The sequence below is a fragment of the Pholcus phalangioides genome, unplaced genomic scaffold, assembly GCF_987345545.1.
Source record: "Pholcus phalangioides strain wild (caught in Gottingen) unplaced genomic scaffold, Ppha-v1.0 ptg000010l_1, whole genome shotgun sequence".
Taxonomy (NCBI): domain Eukaryota; kingdom Metazoa; phylum Arthropoda; class Arachnida; order Araneae; family Pholcidae; genus Pholcus; species Pholcus phalangioides.
Window position 1 is genome coordinate 40,053,894 of NW_028301603.1, and position 21,994 is coordinate 40,075,887.

Consider the following 21,994-nt stretch of genomic DNA (forward strand, 5'->3'; position numbering starts at 1 on the left):
GAGAGCAACAGTCCTACAACGATAAATCATGCAATCATAACACTTCACTCATAGTTAGAAAAACTGGTGGCAGATGGCAGCACTACACATAACAAGCATTACAGAGAAACCAAAAACTCTTCACGTCAGGTTTCACCACCCGCACACTCCCGCATGTACCGATTCGTTGGGGGGTTCCACGGGGGGGGGGGTTCTTAAGTCAGCCACCTCGTTGGGCAATTTGCCTGTTGTGGCGTTGTATTTGTATTTATTTACGCGTGAAAAGCTTCAATGAAGGATGTAAAAATGGAAGCTCGAAGAAGGTGACGGGTAGTTCGATAACGACAGCGGTTCAATCAGAAACTTTAAATCGAATTAATTAATTAATTCGGATATATTCATAAAATAATTAGTGGTTTCGGATTTTTATCTATCGATTATTTTCTTTCAATTTTCGATTATTACTTTGAATTTTCAAAAAATGAAAGCTGTCTCTTTACTGTTTGTTCTTCTAAATGTGATTTTAAGTACTGTTTCATTGAGTCGGGGGTCACTTAAATAATGTGGGAACTGCATCGTTGGGTGACAAGGGATCTCTAAATATGCCGCGGATCTCTTGAGGGATCTATAACTATAACGTGGGACCTTTCAGTGATCTGGAACTATGCAAGAACTAGGCCTTTTATTTCATTTATAAATGTATGTGTCATGCGCCGTTCTGGAACTGTCCCGCAGGTTTTTTTAGTCATGTGGAACTGCCCACAGGCCACTCGAGTGCTCTGGAATTGAGTCTTTTAATACCACACAGGCCACTTAAGAGATGTTGAACTGCATCGCGGGTGACTTGAGTGATCTTTAAATGTGTCGAGGGGCCACTTATTTCATGTAGAAATGTGCCATGCGCCCATCTGGAACTGAGCGGCGAGTAACTTGAGCGATGTGGAACTGCACCACGGGCCGTCTAAGTGCGTGGGAATCGCGTCGCGGGTCACTCGAGTTATCTTTACGTATGTCACGGGTCCCTTGAGTTAGTTGTTAATGTATCATTTAGGGGTCATAAGTCAGCATCGAGAGTGGGGGGGGGGGGGGTTTCGGATTTGCTGACTTTTGATGACAAGGCGGGAGGGGGAGATTTGAAGGTTGCTTACGTCATCAATCACCCCTTTTTGAAGATATGAAATATTCTAAGCTACTGACGGGGGGGGGGGGTCAGTGTTTTGCTGACTTTTGCTGACGGTGGGGGGTGGGGTTCAAAAATGGCTGAAAATCTGCTTATGTAATACTTGAATGGACACTTAGTTAATTTTTAAAAATTAGGTTTGAGGTCGCAAGCCACGTCACACAACCCCAAGGGTCTACATTCGGCCCGCGGATGATGGGTTGAGCATGTATCATTTATGTGAATTAACCAGACTTCGGACATTAGCCATGAGAAAAACTAAAATATGTGAAAATGTCCATGCATTTATCAGAGGAAGAAAACGTTGATCGGGGGGGAGGGGGCTGAAATTTTCTAGTTTTCCCGTACATACGGGACTCCAGCCCTTATGCAAGACGGGGAGCCAGAGGCACCGACATGAAGAAAGCATTTAGGTTGCTGAAAATCACTATTCGTCCCGTATGAACGGGACTCAAACCCGTACGCAGGACGCGGGATGGTACGCTACTTTGTATATTCATGATTTTTTTTTTGTGGGGGCTTGGGGGTCAGACCTCTCGTAAAATATATTGGGGGCGGGGGGGGGCTGAAACAGCCCCAACCCGCAGGTGCGTATGGTGTGTGTGTGGTGTATCTAAACTGATATTGTAGGCAGTAATGTTGCCTACCATAAATAATGTTGCCCGTACAAAATATAACATTTTTTTAATGCTTTTTACGCAGAAAATTAGAAAAAAAATACAAAAATGAATGATAATATATAATTCAATGATAATATTGCTTGAATTCCGGGCGTCCATTTTCTTTTTTTCTGGACAATGTCCGGCAATAATTTTCGATGACAAGACAACGGTTGTGTCACCTTTTGGCACATGTATGTATTACGCGAACACTTTCTCGACAGCAGAAATTTCCACGAGTGTCTAGTCCAGTGATTCCCAACGTGGGCGTTAACGCCCCCCTTGGGGGCGATGGAAAGTTCCAGGGGGGCGGTGGAAGCTGCTGGTGTAGCATAGGATCCTATGGGTTAGATTGCGTTGGGGGCGATGGAAAGAGAAAATTTCTGAAGAAGGGGGGGCGATGGGCCAAAAAAGGTTGGGAAACTATGGTCTAGTCCCACAGACGGCTGCTCGAGTTCTTCCGTTGGGCGCATGCGCATTGGAAGAATTATTTCGAGCTCTGTACAGTATTTTTATACAGGGATGTGAGAGTACAGTGCGCATGTGCGTAACACACGGTGGGAGCAGATAGCAATTCTGTGAGTGTCTGTGCGAGCACGATTTCTGCCATTTTTTTTGTTTTTACACGCTGCAAATTCATTATGGGGGGAGGGGGCCATCAAAGGTCCCAGCCTAGAGGCCCCTGCTGCAGGTCATGGAAAAGACGCACACACAATTTGACCTATAAACGAAATAGGAGAGCCTTACACTAGAAAAATTTGATAAAAGTTAATTTACAAAACTTTAAAATGCAACTAATAATGGTCGCATTCGAATGAATGTAGCCCAGTGGCTTATTGGTTGTTTTTCCTCTAGTTTTGTAAAATATCTTTTATAATACTTTTATATTGCAATGTACCGGCCATACAAATGAAATCACGAATAAAATATACGGAAAAATTATTTTATAAAACTTGATCTTTCTTTAAAATTTTATGGTGCAATCCGGGCCAAAGACCGGGAGCCTTTATAGTGTAATCTTAGTTAATTCAATTTACTTTATAGTGTAGAAGCCTTTTTTTCACGTTTTGTAAAAGATCTTTTATCAAACTTTTATAGTGTAATTCTCGGCCTTAAACAAGTTCTCAGTCATTTTCATTCGGCATACGTGCACTGTACCCTGGCATCTCTGTAAAAAAAAGCTTACTAGAGCCCAAAACAATCTTCGTGATGCGCATGCGCTTCGTGGAAAGATAGTACAGTTGAATCCCGTTTTAGCGAATACCGTTATAGTGAAAAACTATCGTTTTAACGAACACTTTTCTAATCCCCCAGAATAAGTTTACGTAGGAACAATGCAAATTGCTTTTGTAACGAAATTTCCTTTTAACGATTAAGTGATTTCTCCGGTGTCTTGGAGTTCGTTATAACGGGATTCGACTGTAGTAGACGTCTCTCTGGGATTAGACACTCGTGAAATTTACTATTGAAAGTCCCATTCAATTGCCGTGCAGGATGTCGTGATCGTACTCCTCGGCGTTCGTGTCGCCATCTATCTGCGCCGACGCCAGCTGGTGTTCCGACACTGCTCCGGGGGAAATCGAGTAATTCGGATTGGACTCGGGCCTCGGCGAAACTTGGTGGCCGCCGCCGTCTCCCGGCGCCGACGACGGCGGCGGCGGTTGCAGCAGGAACGGCAGGCTGTTGTGCAACAGGGACTGGCTTATCGGCTGCAGGGTCGGGTGCGGCGTCGGCACCACGTCTTTGTTCGCCGTCGTGAAGGTCGGGAGACTTTTCGGCGACGACGCGGTTGCCGTGTGGTATATGTAATAGTTCTGGCCGATGAAGCTCTGGTCCATCTGCTTCGCCGACAACGGGAACGGGCCGTCATCTGAAAACAAGGGAAAAAAAAGATTTGAATGAGATCCAGTTTTTCTCGCAGTCATTGCGTTAAGTCAAACCCCCACCGTCGACACAGTGGTGGAACCATGGCCCCCCACAAGGGGTGGGCTGACAAGGCTCCAGCCCTGGGGCCCGGGACGATTTTCACCATTTTTTTTTTTTACTTTTTCACGCTATAAATTCATCATAAAGGGGCCCGTGTGGTCGGGGAGGCCCGCAAAGGATCCCAGCCTAGGGGCCCCGCTCTAGGATGTGGGGGCCATGAGTGGAACCTGAAAAACCAGACACACTCCCACGTTACTATTCCTAACGTCTAACGTTACAGGAAGTGTGCTGGAAAGCAGCCAAACTTCGAAGGAATCCCAGAGGTGGACCCGTCGCCACAACCCCATTCGGCTCGCACCTACCAGCGACCCACGCCGGAACAGGCCCCAGCAGACAAGAAGAGACCATCCCTCAGCAAAACCTGAGAAGGGGCGAGCCCCCCCCCCCCACCACCAGGCCACGCATGTCACCGGCGCCAACCACCCGGAAACGAAACACGGAGGGCCATCAATTGAGCTTAACCACCAAAATGTAAGGGTACAATAGAAACTCTTCTCCGGCATCAGGGAAACGACCATTCAGCTCCTACATGGCCAACCTTCCTAGCCGTCTGTCAAGGAGAGGGCGGCTCCCATCCGATGGACCACAGTGGTGACCGGCTGAAGTTGGTTTTCTGTGGTCCTTAACTTCGTGACACGCGTGTGCGAGTTCTCCCCTTCAGAAAAATGTCTCGCCACGGAGAGAGCAACAGGCCTAACCTACAACGGTACAATTACTCAATCAGCGCACTTCACTCGTAGTTAGAAAAATTGACGGCAGATGGCAGCACTAGACACAATAGGCATTACACGGTAACAAACCTTACTTCACGTACGCCACCTACATTCCAACATGTACCAATTCATTAGAAATTCCGCAGAGGAATGTTGACGAGGTGCATGCGTGGTTTAGTAGTAGTAGTAGTAGCCATTGTTAAGTGGAGGCATTGTCAATTGTTGAGCTGTAGCACGGCGTTGAGACGGATGCTTTAAGGGTGTTCAACCTTTAGGAGAGCGCCGGCCACACCTCAGTGGGGTGAAAGCATGTAGCGGGCCACTTAGGAGCGGGTCATCTGGAAGAGCTCCGCGGATCACTTAGCACATCTGTTAATGTGCCGCGGTCAGTTTGAATGATCGGGAACTGGGCCATGAATCACTTATATAATGTGTTAATGTGTATCCGGAACTGTGCAATGAGTAATTTAGGTGATCGGAAAATGTGCCGCGGTCCGGTGAGTGATCTGGAACCATGCCACGTGTCTCAAGAGATCTGTAAATATGCCGGTTGTTGCTCAAGTGATCTGTAAACGTGGAACGGGTCATTTCAGTGATCTCGAAATGTGCCCCGGTAGTCGTTTCAGTCATCTGTAAATATGCCGTGGGTCCTCCCAGTGATCATTGAATGTGCAATTAAGTGATCTGGAGCTGTGACGCGAGTGATCTGCAAATGTGTAGCGGGTCATTTACGAGACCTGGAAATGTGCCGCGAGTCACTCAAGGGTGTAATACATTATAAATATGTCGCGGTTCGATTAATTGATCTGGAACTGGACCAAAAGTGAGTTAAGTATCCTGGAAATGTGCCGCGTGTCACTCGAGTGATCTGAACATGCACCTTGGATCACAACAGAACACAACAAAATCAGCACGACCAGGCTCTGTCGCTTACGCGATTTTAGCTCATTGCCCCCGAGGGCGCGGTGATGCCGGAGAAAATTCTAAAAGATAAGGAGGGAGATTGGGGGCGCCCTCTTTCGTAGTCGTTATACATACAATCGCGTTACTCAAGTGTATTGCGAATGTGCCGCGGGGCATTTAATTAATCTGGGATGGTGCCGCTTTGTTCGTTTTTACAAAAAAAATAGGTTTGGGGTCGCGGCTCATGGATTCAGCATACATGCTTTGCATCATACATGCCCAACCCATGGCCCGTGGAGTCATCAGACGTGGCCCCGCGACATCAGACATAATTAATTTCTTTTTCATTGGGAAAATAAATGCTCCCTCCGGGGAACCCCCGTATGACGAATCATATTCACCGCACCGGGATAAGGTACTCATGATTTTTTTTTTGGTAAAATATATCAATCGGCACATTTTATAATCATATAAGTGACCCAATGTGCAGTTCCACATCTCTTAAGTGGCCTGTGACATATTCATGGATTACTTGAGTGTGACAAGTGATATATTCCTAGAACATTTGAGTAACCTGCGGCACTGTTCCAAATAACTTGCGTGGCCGACGTCGCAGTTCCCGATCACTTAAGCGGGCCGCAATACGTTTATAGATCACCACAGCGCAGCTCCAGATGGAAGTTTTAGAGCACTTAAGTGAGTTGCTACACATTTGCAGATCACTCTAGTGACCCTCGGCACATTTGCAGATCACTCTAGTGACCCCCGGCACATTTGCAGATCACTCTAGTGACCCCCGGCACATTTGCAGATCACTCTAGTGACCCTCGGCACATTTACAGATCACTGCGACACCGCTCCATAGCCCTTAAATGATCCGTGGCATATTCACAGAGCACCGCTGCATAGTTCCACAGCACTTGGGTGATCCGCGGTGTATCTAATGATCATTCAAGTGGTCTGTGTCACAGTTGCAGATCAACTAACGGCCCACCACGCATTTACAGATCACTCTAGTGACCCGCGGCACATTTATAGATCACCGTGACACAGATCCAGAGCCCTCAAATGACCCATGTACCCACGATGATTCCCTCTCCCCCACCCCTTGTTCGAGGAGCGTGTATTCACCTATGACCGAGACTACTGGTTTTCGTAAGAGGATTGATCAGAGGACAGTTCCCTGCCGTCCGAGTGGCGCAGTGGTAAGATGCTCGTCATCCACTATGAAGGTTGCCATCAAGGTCCATAGGTTCAAATCCGGGCAAAGGCACATCCGAAACAGGTTCTTTACCTAAAGAGCCTGGAGCGGCCACCGATAGATGGCGCCTTCATTTCCAACTCGCCTGGTTGAAAACTGCGGCGTATGACCGGAGTTGGTGTGCGGTTAAAGTAGAACAGTCCGCTGATCAATTCCAGACGTCTGACACGCTTGAAGCGTTTACCGCTACCTGACGGAAAGAATCCAGCCCAGGGGCGGAGGTAGGATTATCGAGAGAGGGCACCTGGTACATAAGGGCGGTTGGCATCCAAGGAATCTCTTCTAGAGAAAATCTTGCGTCACTAACATTCTGAAAGTACTTTTTCAGCGAATATTTCCGAAACATTTTATCGTCTTGGGAGGAGGAGGGGGGGGGGTCACCCATGACCCGCATGGGTCATCCATGACCAATTTTTGTAAAAAATGAGCAAAGCGGCAGAATCCCAGACCCACTTAAATGACCCGCGGCACATTTTCAATACACTTCAGTAACGTGCAGCACAATGCTGGAGCAATTAGCTGACCCCCAGGTACATTTCCCGATCACTCACGTGACACGCGGCACATTTCCAGGACACTTTACTGACTTTCGGCACTGGTCCAGATCAATTAATCGAACCGTGACATTGCACCCTTGAGTGACTCGGGACAATTCAAAACAACTCAAGCGAACTTAGGGACATTTCCAGGTAACCTAAATGACCTGCTACGCATTTACAGATCACTTGAGTGATTCGCGGAACAGTTAATTGGCCCAAAATATATTAGCAGATAGCTCAAATGACCCACTGCATATTTACACACCTCTGGAAGGACCTGCGGCACATTTTCAGATCACCGGAAAGACCCGTGGCACACATTTCGAGATCCTTTTTCTTCGCGATTATAACGTCTTCCCAAGAGAACTTTACGATCCGTCCAAGGAATTTGTGTGTTAGCAGATATCCATGCCCGAACCGGTTTTCGAACCCAGACCTGCACAGTCAGCTTCTGACTTACTCCACACGACACAGTTTCAGATACTTACGCCCCCCCCCAATTCCCTTCCCAGTTACGCCTCCCGTCCAGTCGATTTGAGCAGACGCTAGCTCTACGTCAAGACCCCAACATCACCGCACAATGGCGACTCTTATGCATTTTAGCACATAGATGGATATAATTCACCCGAGGACCCTCAATCACCCGGAGTTTCTTAACACGGGGTAATAATAATAATCTGGGTAAATAATCATTTCAAAGTGGCTCTGTTTGCTTCAGCAAAACCATTTTTTGCGGCTTCTTAACGGCCATTTATTTTTCGATGCTCTCTATTATGGCAGTAACATTTGCGGCAATGAGTTCCTTGACAAACCCCACAAAATGTGGCTTATCCACAATTTTTGGACACATTGTGACGCCTGTATTATTACTATGTATAGCCAATCGCTGCTCCCTACTCTGCTTTCTTTTAGCAAATACACGTTGTTTTGACAAACAACTGGTTTTTGGTGCTCTAAGTTTGGGGACGACGAGTCCGCCCGGTTATGCAGGATGAACGTGGCCTGTTCTTCCAAACGGAACGGAGGGTGATAGACGAGCCCAGGTGGAAAAATGGAACACCCTCCCACCCCGTCTTATCCCGAACCGTTTTCGAGCTGTGGTGAATAATCCAATATGGGGGAAAAAAATGTGTCAAGTCCGAATAAAACCGGAATTTGTGAAGTTTCTTCAGCACTTACACAGAAACTAAGCACATATTTGGAAAGAGCAGGAAATATCTTATCAGACGACACCAATTTCATCGAAATATCTGCTTTTACTGGCAACCTACAAGTGCTGAAAGACTGGCAAAGTTCGAAATCGAATTGTCGCCAAAATGTTTCTTAGTAAATTCCGACAATACTCTTCTAGCAAAAATTTGTCAAATTAACCAAAAACTTGTCCATCGTACCGGCTTTCGAAAGATTCTACAATGAACCATATCGGTGATTTAGTACAGGAGAAATTTATTCTTTTGTTTGAAATATATACATCACTGAAATCTGCGTTCGTAGAAGTAATTTTAATAGGTTATGGCGACAACTGGATTTTTCACTTCACCAATCTCTCAGAGCTTACAAAAAAACCCTCGCCATTTAATTACATATGTCCTATAGAGAGAGGTGATGTCATCACCTTGTAGGATTTTTTTCTCCAAAACCAAATTGTCTGTGTCAAAATCAGATGGTCTTTTCAAAATCAAAATCTGTGACCGCCGAATTTTCGTTCGATAAACCTTGATTTCATTGATGTATTTGCAAACAAAACGGCTAAATTTCCCCTGAACTAGATCACCGGTGTGATTTATTAAAGGTTCTTTCTAAAGGACTGGTGCAATGGACAAGTTTTCGGTAAATTTGGCAATTTAGTAGCTAGGAGGGTATTGTTGCAATTAGCGATGAAATATTTTGGCGACAATACGATTTTGAACTTCGCCAATCTTTCAGCGCTTGTAGCTCTTCATCCAAACCAGATATTTCAGTTAAATTGGCGCGTTATGGGATCTTTCCTGTTTTTTTCCAAACATGGACTTAGTTTGGGTGTAGGTGTTCAAGAAAATTCACAAATTCTTGTTTTCTCAGACTTGGCGCGTTTTTTCTCCCATAACTCGAAAACAGTTCGAGATTGGGCAGGGTTAGGAGTGTGCTTCATGCTCCACTTAGACTCGTCTATCACCCTCCCCCCCCCCACCCCATTCTGTTTGGCAGAACAGGTCACATTCACCCTGTATAGGCATCTTAGTGCAAATAGTCCGATGAGGTCTATCGAATAGGAATATCGATAGTCTCAGCTGTGCGTTACACTCTTGACGGAGTTTAGCAACGACCTCTGTCAGCAGTAACGTGTTGCTAGTGGATTTTTAGGATGAAATCTTACCTCCAAGTTCTTGTTTGACGTTAGTCCACAATGTTCTCTTGGATAAGGGACTTGTCGGGCTAACGATGGCGTTGCTACCATTGCTGCCATCGGCCATGGATTTGCCTTCTGATGCTTTCGGCTTCCTTTTCCGCCTCTGGATGCTGTCCTTTTTCATTGCTAGGGGCCTATTAACCTGCAACAAAAATTTCAGAATCATTACCAGTTATCAACAAGCATTGATAATAACTGTTAGAACTGAATGTCAATCTTTCTATCTATACTATGTCACAGTTCTTGCTCTTCACCGACATGGTCGTGTGATGATCCTAATGGTATCGCGGACGCTGGAGCCGCCTATATGCGATTAAAGCCGAGGCTTTACACGTGCCCAGCCTGGCCCAAAACGTTCCGAGACTGATCATGAGCGAGTAGTGTGGCCTCTCCACACCATTGGCAATGATCGTCAAATGTTGGGGGGGGGGGGATATCGGAAAGCTGGCTGAAGCCGGCCAAAGAGGCCGCCTTCCACACCTGATCGTCCAATCCGCCAGTACACAGATTGCTCCGAGAACGTCACAACACGCATTGGCGAATTATTTCCTTGGAGATTGTTCTGTAAGCAAATATTCTCCAAGAAACACTGGGCCAGTGTGCGGCGGGCCTATGCCGCTGGTGCTTCATTGCAGTAGGGGACAAACATTGGGAGTGAATATTTGCGAATGACTATTAGACCAGGCTGGATACGAGTGTGGCCCTAGCTAAAGGGTAATAGCATTGCGTCACTCGGATAACCTGGTGTTTCTTGAATTGAAGCACTAGGCTGACTCATCCGCCATCTTTGAACTAAACCGTGACATCATTATAATCGTTCTTAATGCCTTGTATAGATTTCAAGACACAGCATTTGGAAAGTCAAACCTATTTTTTTACTCAAAGATGCAGACATGAACAGCGCCATCTACCCAATGAATCCATATGAAATATGACTATATTTGACATAAATTAAAGACTTATAAATATATATATATATATATATATATTATAAAATTGTATTAATTGTGAGACCATGGTAGGAAGTTGCTCTATCTCATAAATTTCTTCGAAGTGAAGGAAATTTAACAATTGCAATGAAAACGCGAATAACGGGTATGTAACTAGGGGAGACCAACAACCGGCCCGCCAGGTGATTTCGTGCGACCCCGGTGAAGGTAAAAATTAATGATGAAACTAAAATGAATTATTAATTCACAAGATGTTGAATCAAATTAATTTGTGATCATTATTCTCGTTATAACAGCGGAAAATTATTTGCATTCATTAATAATGAAAGTAAATAATTGATTATTAACTAGTTATTAGTGACACTAGTTATATTATGACACTAGTCACTAGTTATATTATAGTGATATCATCATACTAATTATTGGTGGCACTAGTTATATTATGATAGTAGTGATATCATCATACTAATTATTGGTGGCACTAGTTGTAGCAGTGTATGATAGTAGTGATATCATCATACTAATTATTGGTGGCACTAGTTATATTATGCCACTAGTTATATTAAACTCAAGAGCCAAAATAACTGGTACGGGCATGCGTATGCAAATAAGGAGATATGGAACCAATCAGAGTACGGCGCTGTGTTCGGCAACGCCTATATAACACAACAAGTGTCTGGTTAGATCGGTTAGTGCTGCTACAATGGCAGGTTATCGAGATTTAAGTGAGTTTGAACGTGGTGTTACAGTCGGCGCACGAGAGATGGGACATAGCATCTCCGAGGTAGCGATGAAATTTGGATTTTCACGTACGACCATTTCACGAGTGTATCGTGAACATCGGGAGTCCGGTAAAAAATGAAATCTACGACATCGCTGCGGCCGGAAAAAGATCATGCAAGAACGGGACTGACGAGAATCATTAAACGTGACAGACGTGCAACCCTTCCACAGATTTCAATGCTGGGCCATCAACAAGTGTCAGCGTGCGAACCATTCAACGAAACATCATCGATATGGGCTTTCGGAGCCGAAAGCCCACTCGTGTACCCTTGATGACTGCACGAAACAAAGCTTTACGCCTCGCCTGGGCCCGACAACACCGACATTGGACTGTTGAGGACTGGAAACACGTTGCCTGGTCTGACGAGTCTCGGTTCCAATTGCTTCGAGTTGATGGACGTGTACGGGTATGGAGACAAGCTCATGAATCCATGGACCCTACATGTCAACAGGGGACTATTCAAGCTGGTGGAGGCTCTGTGATGGTATGGGGCGTGTGCAGTTGGCGTGATATGGGACCCTGATACGTCTAGATACGACTCTGACAGGTGACAGGTACGTAAGCATCCTGTCTGATCACCTGCATCCATTCATGTCCATTGTGCATTCCGACGGACTTGGACAATTTCAGCAGGAGAATGCGACACCCCACACGTCCAGAATTGCTACAAAGTGGCTCCAGGAACACTCTTCTGACTTTAGACACTTCCGCTGGCCATCAAAATCCCCAGACATGAACATTATTGAACATTTCTGGGATGCCTTGCAACGTGCTGTTCAGAAGAGATCTCCACCCCCCTCTTACTCCTACGGATTTATGGACAGCCCTGCAGGATTCATGGTGCCAATTACCTCCAGCACTACTTCAGACGTTAGTCGAGTCCATGCCACGTCGTGTTGCGGCACTTCTGCGGGTTCGCGGGGGCCCTACACGATATTAGGCAGGTGAACCAGTTTTTTTGGCTCTTCAGTGTATGATACTAGTCACTAGTTATATTATGATACTAGTTATTAGTGACACTAGTCATATTATGTCACTAGTTATTAGTGACGAAAACAATTCACTACGTTATCACCATACTGTTTTTTTTTTTCAAACCCACAAATTGCTCATACTTGTCATGGGCAATAATTTTTTTTGCTATTTTTTTTCCGCCGCCTCGTTTGGCAAATTGCCTATTTTGCCAAAATGATAATTGAAGAAAAATTGTAACAAATGCTTCATTTTTGTAAAATTCAAACCATGAATGGAACTGATTGCATGGAATTATTTGCAGAAGAAACTAATTTTTGATCCATCGGCTTCTCGCTGGTAACGAAACCAGATGAACAATGAATACTAAATTGTCCGTGTTTCGCCAATGTGCGCGTGTTTGTTTGTTTTTTTTAAGGGGGGTTGCCATTCTACTGGTGCGGGTTATACACCGGAGTGACATCCGTAAAGCGGTCCGCGACGGTGACCCTTATGTTAGCCCTTGAACAGAAAGAAGTTGGCCACCAGTTGGCCAAACCGTCAATTCAGCTTGTAATGAAATCGGAATATTACATTATATGGTGGCCAACGTTTCATCAATCCCTGGGCCAGATATGCTGCATTTCAGCCGCTAGAGGGGCCAGAAACTTTTATGTGTAACCGTATGAGGCGTATTTTAAGGGGCATTCCCGTTATTTTGACCGTACCGACTTTTCTATACATTGTCTCGTTTCCCTCCTTATTTTCAATAATTTTTGAAATCAAGAATTAAGTTCATTTTCATGACTTTTAAATTATCTTATGATAATTATAACTCTATAATACATTAATTTAGTCATATAATTATATTCATATCTCACATATATTTGCTAAATATATATGTATTTTTTGGTGAATCACATTTCTGCCCATTGTGACTTGCAGCACTCTTTTTTTCCGCCACTGGTGATTTTTCAACTCTGTTTCAGCCTTTCAGCATCTTTATTTGCCTTTGATAATTTTTTTCTTTTGCTGTAATTGGCAACTTTACTTGCCATTGACAGGTTTTTTTTTTTCTTTTGCTTTAGTTAGAAAGAGATAATAAGCATGAGAACAACAACGCAAGTATACCCAAATTGATCACATTTTTGGTATACTCACGTTGTTGTTGGTATGTGTACTGGCTCAAGTTGAAATCTTTACTTGACTTAGAAATTTTTTCGGCTTTAATTGGCAACTTTACTTGCCTTTGTTAAATTTTTTTGTCCGTAATTGGCAAGTTTTCTTTCCCCTTTTTTTTTTACTTTGATTGACAGCATTACTTGCCCCAGATAATTAGTCCGTAAAGTAGCCCTCCCCCCTTTACTTGCCCTAGACAATTGTTTTTGTTTGTCTTTAATTGGCAAGTAAAGTTGCCAATTAAGTCGGGTCTTAACTGAATGAATGAACGCCAGGGTCTCTACCACCGGACTTATCCCGTTGCCGAGATCTCACTCAGCCCAGCTTCGTGGCAGAGTCTGGAACAAAGTGAGTGTGTACACCTAACAGTCGGAGTGTGTAGCTAGTGTTGTGTATGATGTTTCAGTGCTGCCATCTATACTTCAAATTATGAGTGAAGTGTAATGATTGAATATTTGTAACGTTGTAGGCCTGTTGCTCTCTGTGGCGAGACTTTTTAACGGGGAGATCGGCTCGCATTTGCGCCTTGAAGTTGGGAACCACAGAAAACCAACTTCAGCCGACCACCACTGTGGGGTTCGAACCCGGATCCTCGCATCGCGAGTCCGTCACTATAACCACTCGACCACCACAGCGGCAGTCGGGTCTTAACTGCAGTGCTGCAATTTCTCTTGCTTTTGAAAAAAATGTTTTGTCTGTAATTGGCAACTGTACTTGCCTGGGACAATTTTTCGCGATGATTGGCGATATCACTTATGGATCGCGATTTTCAGCCAAGACATTTGTCATGTTGTGTGTATACATTTCATATATTTCTACACCAAAACTCAGAAAGCTCTACCGGGGAAACCGCGAGGCACCCAGGCTCTGTCGCAAGAAGCAACGTAAGCTCTTCGCCCCCACCCCCGAAGGGGGGGGGGGAGGTCCAGGGCATCTCCGGCAAAACCAATATTTATTGATGCGTCAAAGATTACATATAGTGAAAGGAAATTAAAAATAATGTAAAATGAAGAATCAAATTAATCAAGATAAAGTCAAAGTGCAACGCGCGGGCACGGATAATAAATAATCATACAAAGTTGTATAAAATCATATCGCAAGAGGCGCAATCAATCAGAAATTTGATTAAATTAAATAAATAAATTGAAATTAAATAAATAAATAAATTTGATTGATCAAGGATTGTATGACAGAAAGGCAGAGCACCCCATTGTGCTCGGGCAGTTCAATACACTCTGTCCAATTCGCTTTTGATCACAGTTGAAAGTTGTTAAAATATCTCCAGGCACTACTGATTGAGGAAACAGTCGACGCTCGTTATAACAACACGTTATTAATGCATTTCCATTATAACGACCGTCACGATAGAAAGTCCCCCCCCCTTTTTTTTCCCCTACTCATTAATTGCTATTTTTCATCCAACCTGAGACGAAACAATACAGTGACCGATACCTGCCCGCCTCTTTTTTTGCAAAGAAAAGTGTAAAATCCATGTTATTCGTTTGCCAAAATTGTCTTGACAACCCTAACACTTATTATCCGAGAATTTGGTACATAGATACCTGCATTTGCAATCAATTATTTCAATTTTATTACCGCTTCATAATCTGATTTCCACTATAACTGCTTACACTGCTTACATTTTAACGAAGTGAATAATTTACGGAATTATCTCGGGAAGCCTTTTCTCAAAGTTTCGATATAACGGCCTCCCAATATGACGTCCGTTTCCGTGGAACGGTGAGGGTCGTTATAACGAGCGCCGGCTGAAGAAAAAATACTGCACTGATAGATTTCAATACCAATCGTCGATATCAATAATCACCTTATGAAGTTTGAAGTACAATCCACACGCATTGCACACGGGCTCACCCTGGTTGTTCCTCCTCCATAAGGACGTGTTCGTTGTCTGGCAGTTCGAACAGAAAAGGCCGATCCGCCTCGACGCCGACTGTAATAGACAGAATATATTAGTTTCGTTAATACAACATTGTGGGGGGCATGGCATTACCGTGATTTCTGTCGTTCTCATTCATGCAATCACGGATAGTTCAAATGGAACGCGAGACAGAGCTGACGGCAGCTCAGATATTTGACTCAGGGGGCCGTTCAAGTATTACGTCATCATCGATGGGGAGGAGGGAGGGAGGGGGTTTCCGATTTGCTGACTTTTGATGACAAGGGAACGTTTGGATAATGTTATCATCAACCACCATTTATGAAAATATGAAATATTTTTAATTGCATCTTACTCGCTCACCGAGTAAGATGCAAGAAAAACCTATCGATAGTTTGTGGGTACCTGAAGTAACATTCCCCCCTATTGATAACCGCCCTACAGAGCCAATTTAGTGATCACTAAATGTGTGGAAATGCGTCCGGGCCGCTTTAGTGCTCCGGAACTGTGCCACGCATCACTCAAGTGATCCGTAATTATATGCCGCGGATGACTTAAATAATCTGAGAATGTGCCGCGGGTAACTTGAGTGATGTAGAACCGCACTGGGGGCCCACTTAAGTACTCTAAAACTACGTCGCATGTCACTCAAGGGATCTCTAAATGTGTCACGGATCGCTTAAGTGTTTGGGAACTGTGTCCCGGGTCATTTAAGTGATCTGAACATGTGCCACATGTTCTGGAATTGTACCACGGGACACTTAAGCGATCTGTAAATGCGTCGCTTAGTTCATTTTTACAAAATTAGGTTTGAGGAGGGCAGGCCGCATCAGATAACTCCCCGGGCCGTATTTGGTCCGCGGGCCAAGGGCCTTTATGCGATTCATCATTATATGGCTTAGACGGCGGGTCGCAATGAATTTATTAGATAATTTTTTTGAGTTCACAGCCTTCAAATAACATTGAAATCAACAGAAATTGATTATAATAACATATAATAGCAATTTTCTTCTGAAATTTCAATTAAAAAAAAAAATTTGCATCAAAAAAATAAATTTTTGATAAATTTTTGGGAGGGGGGCATGAGAGACTCCCATTGCCCCCCCCCCCCCCGTGTAGGTGTCTGATCCCACCAATATGCGTTAGGATTCAGAGGAGCAGACGCTGATGACGAAATTTTGCTGACAAGGGGGAGGGGGTCAAAAATGGCTAAAAATTTGCTTACATAAACTTGAACGGCCCCTTAGTCACCAAGAGATACCCGTAGTGCGGGTTAAATTGGTGCTTTTGAAATAACAGGATAACTCATCCGCCATATTTGAGCAAAAGTTGACGCCATATTGACGTCAATATAATCGCTATAGCCGATTGCTGTTCCAAGAAGAGTAGCCACCAGTTTGTACGTTGTGGAAATGGCAGGTTTTGACAGCACTGAACGTTGTCAGTCTGAAACAGTCGTCAGCTGCGTGGAAGGAAACACAGTGGCAGATGCGTTCAAGCTGATGAAACATTCTTCATCAGGCTGTTTCGTCGAATGAAAGCTGTATATGGGGGACGCGCTTCAAGTTGTTCAAGTGTTACGTGTCCAGATCCGAGTTGGCTGGTTACGTTCACATCAAAGAAGACTGCCGACGCCAACATGACCTTTTTAGACAAAAAGTCGTTTAGGTTTGGTTTGATAACTCTGTGTATCCCCAATCGAGGCTCATTCTGTTGTAGTTGGTTTGGAATGGTTGCGCCAAGTCTAATTACATAACGTTCCTGTGAGTCCCTTACCCCCTAACTGCCCGCATTCAAAAAAATATATTTCATTTTCCGAAGCACTTTCTTCCCACAGATATTGAATCTAAGCCCGGATCCAGGGTTATATGTCAGAGCAATGGAAATGAACGTCCCGTATTTTACGGGACAGAATCACTATTTTCCATAATGTTTCTAACTCTTGATAGGGGCATCATCTCTCCTAATCCGCTCTTTATTCAATCATACGGTCACATTCCGATCGTTGGAACGCTCCCGTCACGCATCAGTTTCTAGAACGTTCCCTTCGACTCAGCTGATGCTTGTCTCAGACCTTGTATCAATAAATATCAAACTATACAGTGTTGCTGCCCTTTGGTCACATTCACATTGTCAAATTATTTGGGGTATTGTTAGCCATTTAAACATTCTATGTAATTCAGGGTAATCATAGGGTTCTTAACCTATGGGTCACTAAGTCTTCCGAGATGGGTCGTCAAATCTATTAACACACGGGGTCTCTTTTGCTGTGGGTTGAAGACGAGATTACGAAAAGGGTCGTACAAAACCGGTTACAGCTAGGGATTCTTCAGTTATCGGTTACGACCCGAAATTGGGTCATATGAATCCACTTACAGTCAGAGATTCTTGATCTGTAGGTCAATACACTAGTTTGATTCTCAGAGGCTTCCGAGATAGGTCGTACAAATACACTTACAGCCAGGGGCTGTAAGTGTATAATATTGTGTAAATAACTCTTCTGCTACGACCCACACATGATTCGCGGGGCCTTCAGGGAAGGGTCGTATGAATCTATTTACAGTCAGGGATTCACCACTTAAGTTTGATACTCAGTGGCTTCCAAGATGGGTCGCACAAATCCACTTACATCCAAGGATTCGTGGCCCAAACTTGATTCGCGGGGTCTTCCGAGAAGGGTCGTCAAATCCACTTTCAGTCTTGTTATAAATTTCCACTAATTTTGAGAGTGGAAAAAAACAGGGTGGTCCAAAAATTACCAGGCATTTCAAAAATTGTAGAAATCGTTGCGTGAGAGTATGCAGTTTGCACCAAAATTCATGCTGTGGATTCCGATTTCATTTGGCGGAAAGAAATTGTTCAAAATTTGGCTCATAGGTGGCGCTGGCTTATATCAATTTCAGTGATACTAACCATTACGCATAATTGTTTCTTCAGACGTTGTTTCACTGTATCTAGTGAGAGATAGGTACGGCTTTTTTTCGGCGCAGTATAAAGATAGGAAACAGATATTTTCTGGATATTATGCCGAGGTGAACTCTGAAAGAAAAGTCATCTGGTCTCCGCCGGGACTCGAACACGCGCTCTTTTGCAAAACTGGGCAAGCATGCTACCATCTACGCCACTGGAGACACGGCCCTGCCTTCCCTTTTCCACGCACTGTGGCGTGAGGCGATGAAGTAGAGGCAGTAGTAGCTTCTCTCAACTTCAGCAAATGGCCCTCCGCTCACGCCACAGTGCGTGCGAGAAATAAGGAAATCTGGGCCGTGTCTCCAGTGGTGTAGATGGTAGCATGCTAGCCCGGTTTGCGAGAGGTCGTGGATTTGAGTCCCCGGTGGAGACCAGATAAGTTTTCTTTCCACGTTCATCTCGCGGTGTAACATTCAGGAAAATAAATCGGACAAAAAAAAATTGGAAGCCGCAAAAAAAGCGCTACCTTTCAGATGAATTCGGAAACATTTTTCGTTGCCAAATTGAGAATACGGTTTCGTGACATGAGTTTTTGTCAAAACTGCGCACTCGCGCGGAATTTTTAAAAAGTCTCGGTGGCTTCTGGTCCACCCTGTACCAGTAATATTTTAAACTTATCGAATGGAGAAGCTCACCAGCCTTTTCTGGTTTTTCACCACTGGTCTGTTCATACCATTCATTCTATGGTACAATCCACAGGCATTGCACAGGTAATGGCCGGTGCCGTCCCTGCGCCACAGGGGCGTAGAAATGGCGCCGCAGTTGACGCATTCCCTGCTCTCCAGTCCGGGGAACAAATCGCCATCGACAGCGGAACCTGAGGAATGAATTGTAAATCGGTTAAGTGCACAATTTGCAACACACTCGTTACAGAAAAAACAGTATTTTGCTCCTCTGAATGGCATATACAGGGTGTCCCAGAAAGAACTTTCCATGCGCACCGCATTGGTAAAGGTTGCCCTGGGCAGAAGCCACCTTCTGCAATGTCTCCGTTGAAATAGAAAAATTCCAAAGACTTGCACACACAAAGCTTAATATTCGGAGTCTCCTTATAGCACTATTTCATAGCACATGGCACAGTGACTGCAGGTCCGTCTATCGACTGAAGTCGTAACTAATTTATACAAAACTGTTATTTGTAAATTGTATTTTAATTTTTACGTTCTGTACCATTCAACTTATTCCATTCTTCTATTTATTACCGTTTCGGACTAATGTCTTTCTATAGAGACGAAGTCTTTTCTGAAACACTCTGTAAATAGATCGAGCATGCTTTACCCTCACAGCGGCAATCCCGAGATATCTCGTCAAACTTGATCTGATTTATTCCGGTCACACCGAAATATCTCGGATTTTTAACTTTCACTTTCACTGCGGGTGACGCCATGGTGGCGGCGTCTCCATTGTATTGTTCCAACGGACGGTTGAGGCCAACGGGGTCCCGGTCAATGCGTTTTGTTTTGGGACTATAAAATGCTAGTGGTAGGGATAGAGACTTGATTTTACATTCCGCAATGAAAATTGCCACCTATTTTCAAGAATAATAATATTTTCCCGTTCCGGGTTCTTAAAAACGCCCTTACGGCAGGAGTCCTGGCAAAAAAAAAACCAAATCGTGGGGCCCTTCATCAATATGTTCTTGCGTAGCAGTTCAGCAGCTGATATCCGGGAAAACAAATAGACGTTTCGTCTGATCGAGGAGCTCCCAATTATTGTGGCACCTCCAGGCAGTCGCCTAATGTGATAACCACCCTGCTCGTCAGCGCCAGCTACTGTCATCTCCATTGCGTTGTTGATTTTTTCTCACTATCGGAAGTTTCAGAGACCTTGGTGATGTGCAACTTCCTCGTCCCGGCGAGTCGCCTTCCTTTCACGGAAAAGAAATTGTCAGTGCCTTGCGAACAGGTCTTAAGTTCGGCCCGCCCCCTCCACAATGCAACGGGGGTCCAGCGGAGAGGTTCTGCCGCTGTGGGTGGTCAAGTGGTCATATTGACGGACTCGCATCGCGAGGATCCAGGTTCAAAACCCACCGTCGCCACGGTGGGTGGTCGGCCGAATTTGTTTTTCTGCTGTTCTCAACTGCGAGGCGCGAAGGCGAGCCGATCTCCCCGTCAAAAAGTCTGGTCGCAGAGAGCAACAGGCCTACAACGATATAATTATTCATTCATTACACTTCACTCATAATGAGTTGAGAAAAAATATCATAGTTTAAAAAATTGATTGCAGATCGCAGCACTACGCATAACAAGCATTACGCAGAAATAAACTTCACGGAAGGTTCACTATATTCGTACACATACATTCCAACATGTAGCAATTCGTTAGAAGTTCCGCAGAGGAATATGAACGATGTCAATGTGTCTGGTTTAGTAGTAGCCTAGAGGTTCTGAGACAGAGCCGTCTTAACGAGAAGGGTGGACCGAGCAAGGCCAGAAAGGCCCAGGTTTAACGAAGGAGCTCAGGGTTGTTAGATCTGCTTCTATAGTTTCACTGCCAAGGCCCGAAGTTGGGCAGTTCGTGAACTGGCCAGCCCGGTTGATCCGGCCAATGCCCGAATTTCGGCCTTTCGTTGGGATTTGACTTTCCTTTTATGTCGATCCCTATACTTTTATATGGATCACTAAGATGCCGATATTCAGTTTCCTTTGATTGTAAGGTTGCCATAACTAACCATAATAACAATTATGGTTAGCTTTGGCTATTTATAAATGACCATAACTATCACACAAAAATATGCCAATACGCGTAGCAATGACCCCGAATCATAGGAATCGATATATAGAGATATATTAGGTCAATATACATAGAGCGGCGAAAGTCCGAATTTCGGTCATTGGCCGGCCCAGTTGACCCGGCCAGTTCATGAACTGGCCAACTTCAGGCTTTTTCAGTAACATATATACTGATAAATGATGATATATCTATGACGTTCTTGAGACGGCCCTACACTGGGATTAAGTTTTTTAAAATCTTTTTTAGGTCTATAAAAACCGCCTATTCAGCGGGAGCCTGGGGGGGGGGGGTGTCATCGAGCGAATGCTTCAAGACGTCCATCAAAAGCCTAGTTTCAGAAGGGTTCCTGCACGCAGGGCCATCATAGCGGATCGGCCTACACCAGTGTTCCTCAAAGTGTGTGTCGTGGCTCATCTCAGAGGTATCTCTAACTATTTTCGGGGACGTTGCGGTTAGCTAGAGATATCGATTTGTGTGCCTATTTATGCTTTGAAGTGGTTATTTTAAAAGGGAAAATATCTGCTAAATTTATTCTAGGAAGCCACACAACAATGGATCGGGCAAGGGAGCCGCGGGTGACAAAATTTTGAGAACCACTGGCTTAGACGGTAGAAAAGGTGGATAGAGATCCTCATGGTAAAGAGACCACATGCATAGCAAAATAATTCCTAACATGTCATAAATTATTCTGAATCGGGAAGCTTATGTTTAGTTGTGCAGAATATTTTCCGAAGAACTCACAGTGCCGTTAAGACCATGGTCCCACCCAAGAGAGAGCGAGAGTTCCACTTCTCTCTCTCAACGTGTGCGCACTTCTTCCGTGCTCCACAAGTCTTGCCCTCACCTCTTCTTTTTGAAATCCCATTCGCGGTCTGCGGCCCTTAATGTGCCACCTGGGTGCACGTGCAATTTTTCTCCCTG

At 44.4% G+C, this 21,994-nt stretch overlaps 1 protein-coding gene across 2 annotated transcripts in view; it reads right to left on the reverse strand.

Annotated features, from left to right (window-relative positions):
• Positions 1 to 1,826: 1,826 nt before the first annotated feature.
• Positions 1,827 to 21,994, reverse strand: part of LOC149081460 (uncharacterized) — a 42,728-nt gene continuing 22,560 nt past the window's right edge. For both annotated transcript variants that reach the window (XM_089238385.1, XM_089238386.1), the window contains exons 3-6: positions 18,976 to 19,157; positions 15,299 to 15,424; positions 9,577 to 9,751; positions 1,827 to 3,688 (exon numbers count right to left, since the gene is read on the reverse strand). In XM_089238385.1, the coding sequence (XP_089094511.1) occupies positions 3,297 to 3,688; positions 9,577 to 9,751; positions 15,299 to 15,424; positions 18,976 to 19,157 (875 nt within the window). In that variant the 3' untranslated portion in view covers positions 1,827 to 3,296. The remainder of the gene's footprint in view (positions 3,689 to 9,576; positions 9,752 to 15,298; positions 15,425 to 18,975; positions 19,158 to 21,994) is intronic.